The sequence below is a fragment of the Mirounga leonina genome, unplaced genomic scaffold (assembly GCF_011800145.1).
Source record: "Mirounga leonina isolate KUSES-001 unplaced genomic scaffold, KU_Mleo_1.0 Mir_201, whole genome shotgun sequence".
Classification (NCBI taxonomy): Eukaryota; Metazoa; Chordata; class Mammalia; order Carnivora; family Phocidae; genus Mirounga; species Mirounga leonina.
In genome coordinates this window covers 1,637,726-1,654,832 of record NW_023270504.1, presented here as the reverse complement: position 1 = coordinate 1,654,832, position 17,107 = coordinate 1,637,726, and the positions used below count along the sequence as shown (strand labels likewise).

Sequence of the window (17,107 nt, the reverse complement as noted above, 5' to 3'; positions counted from 1 at the left end):
AGGACCCAACTGTGCATCCTGAAAAGGAACGCTGGTTCAGTGCCAACCAACTGAATAAAGTCTTGGAGCCAGTCTCATCCACCCAGGGGCCAGACAGAATCCATGTCCACTCCAGCTGCTGGCAACAAGCATCCCCAACCACGGATGCTACTACAGACCTAATAGCCTCAGAAGCAGCTCCAATCCAGCATGACTGCAGTTCTGGAGGTAATCCCATCAGCTCAGCAACTGACAGGAGAAGGTCTTTATCTGCCCAAACCACTCTATAAAGCCCTACGGTTTTTAAAAGCTCGGTTATAGTGCTGGAGATCTAGAAGCCCAAGGGTAGGCAGAGAAAACAGGTACCTCTACAAGTACAACCTGTCTTATATTACTTTCATTGCCTGTTTAGAGCCTTAATATTCCTTCCCTGGAAGACAGAATATTAAGACAGAAAAATTGATCCATTACTCCATCTTTGTCATTGCCTGGGAAGTTTGATCTGTAATATCTCACACTCTACTAAGTAAAATACTATATGTAGCTGTTATCAAGACAAACTAAACATATTTCATGCGTTTGTCTCCCATTAGAAATGGAATTTTTTTTTTGAGAGAGAGAGAGAGAATCTTAAGCAGGCTCCAGTCTAGTGCAGAGCCCCATATGGGGCTCAATCCCACAACCCTGAGATCATGACCTGAGCTGAAATCAAGAGTGGGATGCTTAACCAACTGAGCCACCCAGGTATCCCTAGACACTGAAATTTTTAATCATCTCTGTATTCCCAGGGCCTTAACAGAGAATGTGGAATGTAAAAGCCATGTAATAAATATTTTATTTCTAGATGAATGAATGAATGAGTGAATGAATGGAATGCTACTGCTTTAGTTTAGTAAGAAGATGCTAGAAGAAGGAAAGTGTTCCACTAGTAACTTAAAACAGGTCAATGTTAGTGTCAACCTGGCAGGGAAGGAGTTACCATTATTGACTGATACGGAGATATTCTCCTTTGCTATTGATGTTTGTTAAATAAAAAAATTAAAGAGAATGTACAGGTAACATAGCTCAAGTATTAACACTGCCAGACATACCATGTACTCAACACATATCTGGTAGTTAACTGGCAAGGTAGGTTTAAGGCAGAAAGAGCTACTGTGCTTGCTTTAATAACGTGGATTTCTTTAATGACTGAATTATACTTTGTCATTCCCTTCGATCTTCAACTAAACAACAGTGAAGGTGCTCAAACCTAAGTTCATTTTATAACACCAAGTTGACATAATGAAAATGCACATTTTTCTCTTTTTATTAAAAAGTGTTGGGGAGGAGGTCGGTAGGAAGGCAAAACATAAAGGGGGAGGTTTATGGAAAAAAATTTTTTAAATAGGTGAGAATTTTTTAATTTCTCAAAATAGAGTTAAAAGACCATGGGACTTGAAGAGAAATATATCATTCAATCTCAGAAACAAGTCTGTTCAATAAGTTTGAAGATTCTTACATATATTGGTAGTTGGTTAACCTTTGCCAATTACCCTTTGCAAAAATCTATACTTTTAAAGCATAAATTTACTTCTTCCAGAGGAAAATAATAATAAAATAAAATTCCTCTTACCTCATAGACATTGAATTGCGATTGTCCTCTAGAAAGTTCCCTATAGCTTGTGGTAAATTCTCCAATGAAATCATGACTACATTTAAGAGAAGAAATATATAGTATTAGCTTTCATACATTTGTCAATTATACTTTAAAGTTTTCTACAAATATATAGTTTAATCATGAAAAAATAGTTAATATTACTACGAGCATAACTTAATAACTTATATTTTAAGAGACCATACATAACTTCATTATTCTTTAATCCCAAATTATGTACACTCAAAATACATTTTATAAGTATTCAAATTATATTTCATTTATCCCACCAATATTAATATTTCAAACAGGTATTTTAGTTCTAATAACTCACATCTCAAAAACATTTCATCATCTATGCTACCAAAATGATTTATTAGGATGAAAGTTTAAGACACTCAAAAACTTATTATTTATATAAATAATTACAAATATATAAAATTCTTCAAACTTTCTTATGACCAAGATGTAATAGGACATTATTTTTTAAGAGTATCCCATGTTCACATGTATAATAGTCACCAAGCTTTATTTTTAATAAGAATAGCTTCAAAGTACATTGTTAATATCAACATGGTTATTCAGAGTTTCTTCACTTTAAAGTAATTGTCATTGCCTTCTCAGGAAGAAGACCTTCTACAGGTGCCTACTCAGTTTAGATGGGAGGGGATAAGGAGCATGCATTAGTCCTCACTATAAAATGCTTGTCAATGTGATTACTAAAGCTTACCTAAGGAAACTTACAGAGGAAGAAGATAAAGAAGATAAAGATTGTAGGAATTCAAGTGGTAAACACACCATAAGGATGACACTGCTATTTATATCATAGAATTTAAGCTTGGCCCATTCACTTTGCAAATGCAAGGTGTTCATTACCATTAAATATACATATTTCCCCAACCCCCAGGTAGGTTTAAATGCTTAGTTGTGAAGATCTGATGACCAGAGACAAGCAACAAACAAGTTGCTATCTAGCCAACCAAAATATTGATTTCTAAAGATGGAATTTGGAAGAAAAACTGAGCTGCCATTAGTATCAGTAGAGATTTTGCAAGAAGAAATGTTTTTATAACATTATTTAAAATACAGTTCATTAGATTTCCAGCCTCCCAGTTCTCCATTATCTCAAAGATGTTGTACATACATCATAATATTCTAAGTGCCTCCTTATACCAGTATCACCTTGACCCCTTCCAGATTTAACTCCCAGAAGCAGATCTACACACATGAAAATGTGAAAGGAAAGGGGACTGAAAATAGTGGTAAATATATTTGTATTTATGAACCCAATCCCCTAGGACTCACTCATTGAAGTTACATGGGGAAAATCATAAAATAGTACTTTAGCGCTACATATTTCTACTAAGTGAAATAATTTTCTTTGACCTTCAGAAGCCCAAGCTCATAATCATGGTATCTTTCACTGCGATCTTAAAAACTGAGTTTTGGAGATTATGTTTAAAATCTATCCACTTCCATTGCTGTGTTTGTTTCAAATATCTTAAGTAACAGTCATGGAAATAAAATGTTCTATTTAAGCACTTCAGGCACAATGCTTTGGTAATGGTAGTGTGGGCAAGCCTTATGTAACAGAGCTCACCACACTAGTGGTGGGAATATAGAGGGCTTAAATAAAACCTTGGATCACCTAAGCCCTTATGGTAGTTTTCTGACTATGCAAATCCTCATTTGGTTAATTGTTTCAATTCAATGTTCAGCTATTACTATTAACATTAAATTCCCACCACTCAACACTAATCAAATACTTGGTAGAGAAAAACAATATTACTGGTCTCAAGTAAATAGAATTACTCAGTCAAGTTGCAAGAACATGTAATAACCATCCAGATAATGTAAGTCCAGCAGAGTGGCAAATCTGGACCCACTGGCAATGGTCAGGTTTATCATACGGCACATTGATGCGCCCCTGTTGAAGTCATTATGGAACTCTCTAAGAAGCAATTCTCTGATATTTGGTTCTGTTTTGTTTTGGTAAATTTGTTACTCTCTACAGAATTGAGTGATGAACAATGAGGTACAATTCTCTCTGGTCTCAATGCTGTGAGTCTAAGCTTCTGTGCTTCCCACTGGTTTTTCCTATTCTGAAAGGACCCTGTTTATCATGAAATGGAGATTTTTTTTTTTTCCCCTCTGAGCTAGTTGTTAGAGAGGGCTGATGGCCAAATCTATGGCCTATTTCTTGCAGGATATGTCTTCATGACATGCTGTCCTCTGCAGACTTTTCAGATTTCTTATTCTCATTTCCCCTTTCCTTCAATTTCTGATCCAGTTTATAGTTTACCATGTCTTATTACATGTGTTTCTATAAATTATCTTGGATTCTTTCCAGAATGAGACAGGATATAAATAAATTAAAGAATGAATAGAATACTTGCTCCTCCCCTTCTGAATCTTGTCTAAGGTTATTATTTTTAAAAAAACACTGAATTTGCATGTCATATAAATACAATGCTATCCTGTGTTGTAGAGGAGAAAATGTATTGAGTCACAAATTCCACTTCAGTCTCCAAGACAACATTTCTGTGAGATAAAGAAAACACATCTTTGTATCTATTCAGAGCCAGAGAAATGGATGATCACGAAGTGAGGATCTGTCAAAAGTTCATCAGCATAAGGCAGTTAAGAGGAGGTAGTGGTAAACTTGTCAACCCTAGATACAAGGTGTTTGTCTCCAGAAAACCTGAAGAATTTGGGTGGATAAGTGGATTGATTCCCAGGTCAATTTTGTCATAGATCTCTTGGAATACATGGAAGTTTTTATAGTTTCCTTTGTAACCTCTCCAACTTCAAAAACTGTTTAGTAAACCATAGATAAATACTTTAAAGAAAGTATTAAATGTAATTTTCACAGGTTTATAGTTATCTTTTTCCCCCATCATCAACTACTCCTAGATTTTACTGATATTAAAAGAAGGAAAATTTAATTTGCCCTAATATTTTTATCTGTTCCTGATTTTCAGTACTATAATATTGAAACAATTATCACTATACAGAGAGATATGATGGAAAGACTTTCATAATAAATCACAACCAACAATTTCCTTGTGATTCAATAATACTGCTTTGCTATTTCCTGTTAATTTAATTGCAACTAAAATAATTATTCTGTTATGTCTCTCTGACTGCATTGATAAAATAAAGTCTACTCCAGGGCTGTTTATCTGATTTGTGTCTGTTTATATCTCTAATTTGTTCTCCATACTTTTTATAATGGATATATGCTACTGAGGAAAAAAATTAAAGAGATATTTAAAGCAAATTGATTACTACTATATATCAGTAGTCTGGCTCTAAAAGCCTTGTTTGCGGAAAGTGATTAAACTGTTAAATAAAATCTGTATATTACGATCATTTGTATGCTCTATTAATAGTGAAAAAATGTATATGACATATATTCACATTGATATTTGAAACCTCTAGGACAGTCCTTACTTAACAAATGTGTCTACCCCTCTTCCATTTTTGGCTCCTTCTTTCTCAGCATCACCAACTCTTATAGCCTAACTATTATGTCCTCCAAGAAGCCTTTCCTGCTTCATGCTGCTCCCTTTGCTCTTAAAGAAGCCAGTATCTCTCTACCATCACAAATCCTGTATTGTATTATACCTGTTGTTTACTTAGTTCCTCTCCCAGCCTTCATCATACTTGAAGGTAAGAAAGGTGATAAACTCATCTCCATGTTTTTGGCATCTACCTCATTGCCTGGTACATAATGGGCACAATTGAAAGTTGGAAATAGATTCAAGTTAATATCAGTCATTCTGTGACCTTATCTTGCCAGTAATATTAACAAATTTGTCTCAGATTATATTCAGTCTAAAAGAATTGCACGAGTGCCATTCACATTAACCACCGTTACCCTCTCCACCTCCTTAAAACAACTCTAAGAGTAATGCAAACAACTGTTCTTTTTCCATGGAAGTGCAAACACACTATCACACCAAAGGCATAGAAAAGAGAGGCAGGCAATATTGCCTTTTGCTGGAATTTCTGATGATCCTGAAGGCCACCCTGCCTTGGGGATAATGGATGATTCTTACTTTCTTGACTGTCATTAAACTAGTTTTGCACATAACGTATACAAATGACATGTATGTACTGAACTCTCGTCTCATCCCTTTCTCCATCACCAAGTGATCTGGAGTAAGTCAGCCAACTTTGGGGTCCTAATGTCTTCACTTAAAAATTGGAGGCAATGCCTACTTACTGTTTTGAAAATAAACTCAAGAGAATTCTTTGATTCTTTCTGTGAAAGGTATTTACTGCCTGAAAAAGACACTATTAAACTATATTTTTCCAATTATTAAGAATATGATTCTAGATATATATAATTTTAAGAAACCTTTAATCAAAATTATTTGTGAGGATGTAACAGGCTTATGAATGAATATACACTGCGTTGTGGTATTTTGGAGTTAACATACATACCCATGGCTTGTCCTGCTCTTGTGTAATTCCTCTCCTTTAGAGTATACCAGTGTGCCCTGTTTCAGGTGTGTGCTGAAGGATCTCTCAACCAAGGATTTGTAAACAGATGTGTATTAAAGACAATTTCTCTAGGATGTTGAAAATACCTTGGCTCAAAAGTTGGCATGATCTTTCCCACGGAAACAACAGCCCCAGATATCACCGTCTCCTTCATTTGTAAGCAACATACTGATTACCCATATTCCTCTATCTTGTCTAATCTGGGCCACTCCTGGCAAGCATAGCAATGTATTTTAAAATAGCTAGAGATTCAGCAGTCACAGAAATGAGAGACACTTTTAACTGAAGTACAGTTATGGTGACCCTAATTCAACTCATTGGTTGCGAACATTCCTACTGCTTAAACCTGTATTTGTAGGAAAAGAGCAGCAGTGTTTTTCTAGAGGTGACTAACACCAAACCACTGACTCCATGACAGGTAAAATATGCCATAGGATTTGTGATTTCCAATGATCAACACAAAAAGTCATCTTTATGAGTCCAGATAACAGTATATCAGCTATCCCTGATTTTGCTAATTTTCTTTGCTTTTATTCTAGTCAAAGCCTTTGACTTTGACAAGACTTTTCAGCATCTAAGAATGTTTTGTTTTTTATTTTTTATTATTATTTTTTTTAAGATTTTATTTATTTGACAGAGAGAAAGACAGCCAGAGAGGGAACACAAGCACGGGGAGTGGGAGAGGGAGAAGCAGGCTCCCCGCGGAGCAGGGAGTCCAATACGGGGCTCAATCCCAGGACCCTGGGATCATGACTTGAGCCAAAGTGAGACACTTGACTGAGCCACCCAGGCACCCCCAGCCTCCACTGATTCTTAAAGGAAGTATTATCTAATTTAAAATTTTAACAGAATCAAGTCCTTCTTTTCCCATGTAACTTCCTCAAATCCTGAGGGAGAATCTAGTTCACCTTAAAACATCTAGAAATATGACCTTTAAGTATTCCTTTATTATGAGCTTGTCTGTATGTAAATTTGCAGAACTATAATTATTCTTAATTAATTGTCCTAGTAAACACAAATTATACACACATCCTTACAAAAGTACTTTTTTTCCTTTGTAAAGTGCTGGTTTATGTTTTTACTAGTAGAAATTATTATATATAAGATTTATATGAATGTATTCAACGTAGAAGTGATCATTTATCTCTAGCTTTGTTGAAATTTTAAATAATTTCAAGAGATTTGCATTATTTTTCCTCCCTCCATAGATTACAATAATATTTTAAGATATAATCACTCTCAAATATTAACAATTCAACAGGAAAAATAGGGTAATTTTATCAGTCTTATCCACACCTGTTCCTTGATCCATTTCTAATATAGATAGAAATTTAAAAAGATATATATAACACGTATGTGTAAAATAAGTCCTATTGTCATTTTGGGTATAAATATATATAAAATATTATATAGTAACATATATCTACATAATCATACAGTTTAATATGTTTGTATTTTATCTATTATTATTTACTATTAATATTTCATTTATTAACTTAATTTCCACTTATTTATTACATCTGTACAAAGACATGGGACAAATACCACTTTCTAAGACAAAGACAATATATTTTTTTAAAAGATTTTATTTATTTGAGAGACAGAGAGCAAGAACGAGCGGGTGGGGGGGAGGGGGGAGGGGAGGGTTAGAGGGAGAGGAGACACACAGTCCAACACAGGGCTAGATCCCAGGACCCCAGGACCATGACCTGAGCCAAAGGCAGATGCTTAAACGACTGAGCCAACCAGGCGCCCCAAGACAAAGACAGTATTTTTAATGTGCCTTACACTGATATAGAAAACAATATATACCATAATAAAGAAAATGTTATAAATGATGATTTATCACATTTAAGCCCAAACTGTATGCCTACATAGCTACTCCAATTTTTTTTAATACAGGGTATAGACATATTTTTAAAGTATTTTTATAAATTTACATTATTTAAATTCCATGTGTATGTATTAGATATAATGTCAATTTTAACTACACAGTCTTTTTTTTTACATAATAACCTTTAATTCTTTTCCATTTCCTCTAATAAGCTTAATGCACCAAAATATCATCAAGCAAAATTTTCTCATTCATATTAAAATTTGCCTAGTTAAAGAGGAAGCAAATTGTATATGGCCAAAAATAGCAATAGTTTCACAAATGCAATTTAATTCATTGAAAGGTAGGATGAAGTTTCTTTAGCTAGCCAGGATCATTGGATATTTTTCTAGGATCATATTAATTAAAAAGTTAATTGAGAGGGGCACCTGGGTGGCTCAGTCAGTTAAGCATCTGCCTTGGGCTCAGGTCATGATCCCAGGGTTCTGGGATAAAGCCCCACATCAGGATCCCTGCTCAGTGGAGAGCCCGCTTCTCCCTCCCCTCTGCCACTCCCCCTCCTAGTGCTCTCTCTCTCTCTCATATAAATAAAATCTTAAAAAAAAAGTTAACTGAGATAATGTCTGAAGTTAAGATATCCTCCAATTTCATGAACTTTTAAATATTTATGTCATCCATGTCACATACTTTTTCCTCTATAATTTCAAAGTGATTGAATTCTAGTTTTTACCTTGAGTATTAATCTCTAGAAAGGTAGATCTGTGTGATGCACTAACCTATTTCTGAAATTTAAACTATCAGCCAATGAGTGTTATTTTTTCAGACTAATCAGAATAATAATAATTAGCATTATTATAATAAGCAAAACAACAAAATAGCAGAAGCAGGATTAGCATAAAATAATGGCCAAAAGATCAGTTTTATATTTTTTTATTTTTAAAATTTTTTTCAAAAGATCTAATTCTAAAAAATGAGATATTAAATCTCTATTCTTGTACCTTTTTATTCTTTTGCTGTCATTGGTCTATAGCCACATAAATGTAATTCAAAGTAATTACTCCCTTTCCAACATATTAATAACAATCATTCAAGAATTTTAAAATACATATGCTTTAGGTATAAGAAGATAAATTCAACTCATAGTTCTAAGAAATTTTATTTTAGTAATGCATCAGATGCTTTTATAAATTGCTCATTTATATACATGGTATATTTCTGGGCTAGTCACTGAATATAGATTAGTACTTGTTTATATTTTACTTTTCACTCAAAGTTGCCTGAGTTCATATATAAATCTATCTGTTCATCTATCTAGATTTCATATTATATTGCTAGTTTTGTTTATTCTCTGTAAGCCTTGACTACCACTGTATGTTATTAAGAGATAATAGTATCACCTTGTCTTGCTTTTTCACAATGATGAAGACTAGAACACAGGGATTCTATCACTTCTCTACCAAGTTCATTTTTTAATAAAAAGCACAAGGAAAAAATTCTGACAGGAGTTACACACATACCCACACACACCCACCACTGCCTGTCACTCTCTCACACACACATACACACACCACATCTGTCTCTCATACAGACACACACACACACACACACACACTTATACAACACACAACTCCTAGCCCAAAGTAGCAAAAGTTGGCAAGTTGCACACTGCAGCGCACTGCTACCCAAGGTTAGGGTCTTTTCTTTCTTTCTTTTTTTTTTTTTTTTTAAGATTTTTTTTATTTATTCATTCGAGACACAGAGATACAGAGAGAGAGAGAGAGAGAGCATGAGCAGGGGGAGAGGCAGAGGGAGGGGGAGAGGCAGGCTTCCAGCTGAGCAGGGAGCCTGATGCGGGGCTCGATCCCAGGACCCCGGGATCATTACCCGAGCCAAAGGCAGACGCCCAACCATCTGAGCCATCCAGGCTCCCCAGGTTAGGGTCTTTTCACTGGCAAACAATACCCTCTTTGTCTCTGGTATATCCTGTCTACTCTGTGTGTTGGGGCACCACTTCCCACAGTCATGCCAGAGTTGCCAACAGACATCATAAATGTTCTAGCTCTCGTGCCAACCTTGCTTGTAAAGCTGGCTACCAGTTTCCATACTCTCTCTGGCCGGCAGTCCCCATTCTGTCCATGATCCTCCTGACAGACAGGGACTCCAAGAGGGCAACAAGGATCAACTGCTAAAGGTGAGTCCCCAGTAGGAGGAGATTAAAGTACATTTGCTATTGAGATTCTTTCAAATCTATGGTTAAACTGGAGAGCTTTCTTTGGTCAGTTTCAAGATTTTAGATTTAGTAGACTTACAAGGAAAAAAAGTGTGTACCCAGTACAAAGTCATGTAAATTACGGCCACTGTAGTTTTTAATTAACATGTATAAACTATTTGGATCATTCAAGTTCAAAAAGCAGTAATTCCAGCTCCCACTAAATTGCCTAGAATATTTATCTCCAATAAAACCAAGTAATTAAAAAAATTTACTTTATTTTGTGCTGTGTAGACCAGGCATTGTTAGCAAAAAAAAAATGTACATGTTATAAATTTTAAAAAATAATCACCCCAGTTCGGTGAAATTGCACCTTTAGAGCTGACAAAGTTTACTGTAATCCCTGACTTAGATCTCATTTGGTAGCTCAGAACTTTCAGATTTGAAAGAATTTCATCCCAGGTGCCTGGGTGGCTCAGTTGGTTAAGCGACTGCCTTCGGCTCAGGTCATGATCCTGGAGTCCCGGGATAGAGTCCCACGTCGGGCTCCCTGCTCAGCAGGGAGTCTGCCTCTCTCTCTGACCCTCCCCCCCTCATGCTCTCTATCTCATTCTCTCTCTCAAATAAATAAATAAAATCTTAAAAAAAAAAAAAAGAAAGAATTTCATCCCTGGAGATTGTGTGCTTATTTTTATATTAACATAAAAGTAGTAACTTATACTTATTGCCATTCAAGAGTTTTAACATTTTCTTTGAATTCCTACATTATTACCCTTTTCATGTCTCAAAATCAAAATTATTTTCTTACACTATGGAGAAAAACCTTTTTAGGTATTTTGAGAGGCTTTAATAATTCTTTATGTGTTTTTGAGGTATGTTCATTTTATGATAATGGTTTTAACAATGTGAATATAGGGACGCCTGGGTGGCTCAATCAGTTAAGTGTCTATCTTCGGCTCAAGTCATGATTCCAGGGTCCTGAGATCAAGCCCCGCATCAGGCTCCTTGCTTAGTGGGAGCCTGCTTCTCCCTCTGCCTGCCCCTCCTCCTGCTTGTATGCTCACGCACACATGCTCTCTTTCTCTCTGTCAAATAAATAAAATCTTTAAAGAAAAACAATGTGAATATCTTCAAAGTATTAAAATATGGAAATAGAATAACCCACCTCATAAAAGTTTTTTTGTGTGTTTTTAGAGGCTTGAATAAATTAATATATTTTTTAACCAAACGAAACTCCAGGAGACTATGAAGCAAAATTTCAGAATTGCTGAGTTCCTAAGAGATACAAATCTAAAACATTTAATCAAAGAATTAAAAGTACTCAGTGAATTGGTGTCTGGGTTGCTTAGATGGGATAATACTTATGTATGGAAGCTCTTCCTTTTTAATAATAAGCATAGTAGAAACTTTGTCCTTCAAATACAGTATAAGTATCTGTGAATTTTCTAGTGGAAATGAAAGAAATATCTATGCAACACAATAAAAATAATGTCTGCCTACAAGTTTTACCTTTGGGATTTACTGACTTTGGGTAAATCAGTAGGCTTTCTAGTAAAATTTTTTTCACTCCTCAAAACTATAAATACATTCTCCTATTTACTTCCCCAAAAAAGTTTGGTTGATTAACTTGAACTGTTCTGAACAGAACACCAGAAATTTGTTTCGGGTTCTTGGAAGAAAAATAGTATCTTATAAAATGGCCATAAATGCAGCCCTAATTTCCATATATGTTAAAATTAATTTTAGAGGTTAAAATATGTTTATAATACATACATTCCATTGGCTTGTTCATTTAGACTATTCTCTAATATATACAAATGTATTAGCATGTAATCTAAAGTACAGTATGTGACTTTGTCCACATATTAAATATCTTACTCTATACTTCTAAGAAAAATAACACTGAAGAACTATTTAGGTAACAATGTCTTTAGATGGGCAATGTGAATGTGTGAAGATTTAAATGTAAGATTATTTTTCTAGAAATCTAAATAAACATTCCAATTGTGAATTCACTTTAAACATAAATGATAGGGAAAATGGCATGTTAGAAATTTCTTCTCGTTTGTATGTTTGTTTATCTATGTACAAAAATCACAAACTGAGGCAAAAACATGTTTATTAGTTCTCAATTAGCAATAATCGCGCCTCGGATCTCTATTCTAGGGTTATAATCATAGAACAGTGCTAGTAAACCCAACAAGTAAAGTAGCATAATCTATGAATATTCATGTACTTTCATATGTTTTCATGTATGTCAATCTGGCTATTTAGAAGATCTGGTTTCTGGGAAAGGTTGCCAATAATTCTGCAACACCCCTTAGCACAGGGCACACAATCGAAATGAACACATGCCATTCGTACTACAACTATATGTATATCATCAACCTGAAAATCCAAAACTGCAGATTTTGACATCCTTAGATACTTTATATAATAAATACTAATCACAGGAGGAATTGTGATACCAAAAGTCTATCTAGTTCCTTTTAAGGACCTTATTTACTACATCATAAAATAGTTACTGAGTATTTCCTTTAACTGAACCTCACTGCCAAATAATTACATTTAGTCTATTTAAATATACACATAGAACAGATTAGAAAAATGAAAAAGAATGGTTTATTCTCAGATATTCTTTGATGGTGTTAAATTCAATGCCAAAAATGTAAATTTTATTTGAGGTTAGCTTAATATTAAAATGTTGCTGATTTTTAGTAACTTATAATGTAAACTATATTATCTGGTTTAAACTACAATGCAAAAAAATTATTCCAAGTATTATGAAATGTACACACAAAACAAAGTCGTGTCTTCTATATCTAATAAAGTGGATAATCAAGGCAATTACTTAGATAATTGAAATATACAATTACTTGTCTATTTCAAATAAAACTAAATGGCTTTGTTTTCCCTTTTCAACTTGTAGGTACAGACACAAGTTAGAAATTATGAGTACCAAAGCATGTACCCAACCAAGCTGGAACTGAGAATATCATAGCTGAACATTAGAGTGTAAATATCAACATTAGAGTAGAAATGATTGATGCAGAGCAGCAAATCAAACTTTTGGACATAAAATATCATCTGGGGAACTTAGTTCTTACCCATAGCTGTCAGTCATTTGGTCAAAATTTTTTTAAAAACATATGAACAACACCAAGCACTCAAATATATATGAATATTTACCAAACCTAAATTACTACTGGGAGTGACAATATCCTATTTGTCTTAATTTTTCTCCAGATCAGCAACTATGAAATTTTCCTTTCTAAACATGATTTGAATGCAACATGAATAAATGGCTACAATATATTTTTGTCTTGTTTTAATTCTCTCAGGTTATGTCTACAACAGTCATCATCAAGTGCTAAAAGAACTTACATTTCAAAGAAAAGATCTGGAATTCTGAATATCATGTTCCATTTTTCCTACACTAAGAAGCAAAGGATGATGGTAGATAAAAGCAGTGTTTAGAAAGAGAATTAGAGGAATAAGCAGTAGTTTGGCTTGAAAACCAATGACTACTTAATAGTGATGTAAAATGGACAAATCATTTCCACATTTTGAACCTTAACTTTTGTATCTGGAAAAAGAACAGTAATAATATTTCCTATTGGGAATTATTTTTGAGAATTGAGAGGGAATATGTAAAATTGCTTGGGATAGCAAATTAAATTTAAAACTCTTATAATGAATGATCTTGAAATTGAATTACCAAGCTATTTTATAAGAGTAACTTATATAATAAAAAGATTGCACACACCACCTTGTCTCTTTCTTACTCATTTTCACTCTCTCTTCTTGACTAGCCAATTTAAATGAAATATTAAAATTGTTACAAAGTAAAGGTATTTGGCAAATTCATGTCTGTAGTGAACTTCTCACTTGCTAAATTTTAATACACTGTTTTTTCCAGGACTTAGTTGTCACTAAGCTTAGTTTTATGTGTATTTGGAATGTTAATAGGTGATTAACAAACACTATACAGCTATACAACACATATAGGTTACACAAAATCTCGAATTGTCTGATCTTTAGAATCACAGAGAAAATAATGGGTGATGATTGTCTATCAACCATCTTATTGCATAAATGATCAGCATCTTTATTATCAGAAAGTCTTCACCCCTCACAACTAGAAGTTTCATTTAACTGGAAGACTTTTATGGCCAGCGCCGTAGAATTTTCCCCAAAACTCTCAGTAAGTAATCACATACACTTCTATTGTATCAAAGAGATCTTTTAATTAGAAGATTCTCCAATTTCTGCCTTTGATTTATACTCCAGCATCTCTCCAATTCCCTAGCCTCATATTTCTAATAGTCTGATACACATTCTTCATTGTGATATATAACTTTAAAAAGAGGAATTGGGGGGTGAAAAAAAGAAAAGGAAATACAGTGAATGACAAAAGCCATCTTGGGGGAGATAAAGAGAAGCAGGGTAAAACTTAGCCAGGTCTTGAAAACATCTGGATATGCTTGGAAGATAGAGACGGGTTTTGTAGAAGAAAGCACAACAGACTTAGGTTGATGTGATCTGAAATGTTTTTGTTCCTCTGGCATGAGGTCATCATGAGTTCTAGTATTGTCTAATTGAGACCATCCACTAGATTTATATTTGGGAGTCTCTCATCAAAACTAAGCAAAAGCTTCATCAAAATAAAAAGCTTCTACATAGCAAAGGAAACAATCACCAAAACTAAAAGGTAACTATGGAATGAGAGAAGATATTTGCAAATGACTTATCTGATAAAGGGTTAGTATACAAAATATATAAGGAACTTATAAAACTCAACATCCAAAAAATGAATAATTCAATTAAAAAATGGGCAGAAGACATGAATAGATGTTTTTCCAAAGAAGACATATAGATGGCCAACAGACACATGAAAAGATGCTCAACATCACTCATCATCAGGGAAATACAAATCAAAACTACAATGAGGTATCACCTCACACTTCTCAGAATGGCTAAAATCAACAATGCAAGAAACAACAGGTGTTGATGAGGATGTGGAGAAAGGGGAACCCTTTCGCACTGTTGGTAGGCATGCAAACTGGTACAGCCACTATGGAAAACAGTATGGAATTTCCTCAAAAAGTTGAGAGTAGAAATACACCTTATGATCCAGCAATTGCACCAGTAGATATTTACCCAAAGAATACAAAAATATTAATTCAAAGGGATACATGCACCTGGATGTTTATAGCAGCATTATCTACAATAATGCACAAACCATGAAGACATTCTGGAGCAAGAAACTTAACTTCAATTCATTTATCAGCAAAATTAGGAAGATAATAAGTAATTAATGCCTATAGGATTCTTGTAAGGATCAAATGAGAAAGTATGTGAAAAAGCACTTTGTAAACTGCAAAGCTCTATGCATATTCAAAAATGTAATTTATTGTTTTTCATGGCAAGGTTTTTTTTTTTTTTAACTGCCTTTGCTACCAACCTAATACAGGTTTCATTACTATCTCAATAACCTCCTTAACCTCCTAACTAGGTTTTGCACTTCTATGTCTCCCTGATTCCAATTCATCCTACAGATATTTTCCCATGGTGCTAATCATGCTAGAATGTCCTTGGTTCAGGAACAAAATCTCTTAATGACTCCGATGGAATTCACTACATAATCTCGACTCTCAGAGGCCTTCCATCATATGGTCTTGACCCGCCTTCATATATCTCTATTTCCTATTAATTCCCTCTAATACATTATAACCTACTCACAACCGCAAGTCTTAAGACAAAATCCTTCACTTATTGGGTTCACAAAATCCCTTCTTTTAAAATTCCCACTCTCAGGTGAATCACCCATCATACTTTGTCATGAGCACATCTGGGTACTTCCACTCAAATATGAATTTACCTTTCTCTGAAATTTAACACATTACACCCTTCTCAAGAAACATGCTCTGCCTACTATTTTGCTCCTGGGACTGTAATATACACTCTGCAAGAGCATATCCTTCTTCAATCCATGAGCTGAGTGTCAATCATCTTTTAATTACCCAGCAATAACTAGTATAGCGATCTGCACTTAATGGATGCTCAAAAAACATTTGTTCAGTTTAATTATATTGATCTTCAGTTCCTAATCTCAGAAAAAAAAAAGGTTTTTTTGTTTTCCTGTTCTAGAGTGAGTTTCTAACAATTGTTCTTAAACCCAAATCTGCATTAGGATGACCTGGGGAGCTTTTATCAAACAATTCACATTTAGACTGTTTCCCAAGCCTACTGAAGCAGTATCTGGAGAGGTATTATAGTAAGAAAAGGACCCCTAGTGTTTCTCATGGACACACCCAGCTGAGACCACGGCTGCAAATGGTCCACATGTTTCTGGCAATAAGTGAAAAAAATACATTTTATTCTTGATTACAGGAAAAGGTCAAGGTTTTCTATTTCATAGAATGGAGATGACACTTAAAATAATTATAGAGATGTCCAAAATATTTGTCAACATAAAGCAAAGGGAAAACCCTGGTGAACATGAATCAAAAATTCTTTGGGATACAATTGATAAAACTACCTGAAGTCACAAATATGTTAATCAAGGCAACATTTTATCCAGTATCTTAGTGGCCAAAAACAACTACCACAAATGGGGAAAAGAGGTAAGCCTTTGTGTTTTTCTCTTGGAAAACTCAACACATTTCTCATGCATGTTATAATATAAGTAAGCTGTATTTTTTTTTCAGATTAAAATTACAAACTGTGAAATAGTCTGAAGGGTGGCATGAGAGGATAATAAAAGTGACAAAAACAAATAATGTTGTGTTGCTTCAGAGTTGAATGACTGAGTGTCTTGTCTACACAAGCGTCCATCTCTCAAAATGGTATTGAAAACTCTGCTTCCTTTCATTAGGAGACTGTTCTTTGGCTAAAAGCATCCTTATAAGAAATTATTCTTGAATGTTTTGAATATAATAGA

The 17,107-nt window shown here is 34.3% G+C and overlaps 1 protein-coding gene across 4 annotated transcripts in view; it reads right to left on the bottom strand.

Moving 5' to 3' along the window:
- CPNE8 (copine 8) overlaps positions 1–17,107 on the bottom strand; it is a 224,172-nt gene that overhangs the window by 68,629 nt on the left and 138,436 nt on the right. For all 4 annotated transcript variants that reach the window (XM_035027916.1, XM_035027913.1, XM_035027914.1 and 1 more), the window contains one exon: positions 1,592–1,667. In XM_035027916.1, the coding sequence (XP_034883807.1) occupies positions 1,592–1,667 (76 nt within the window). The remainder of the gene's footprint in view (positions 1–1,591; positions 1,668–17,107) is intronic.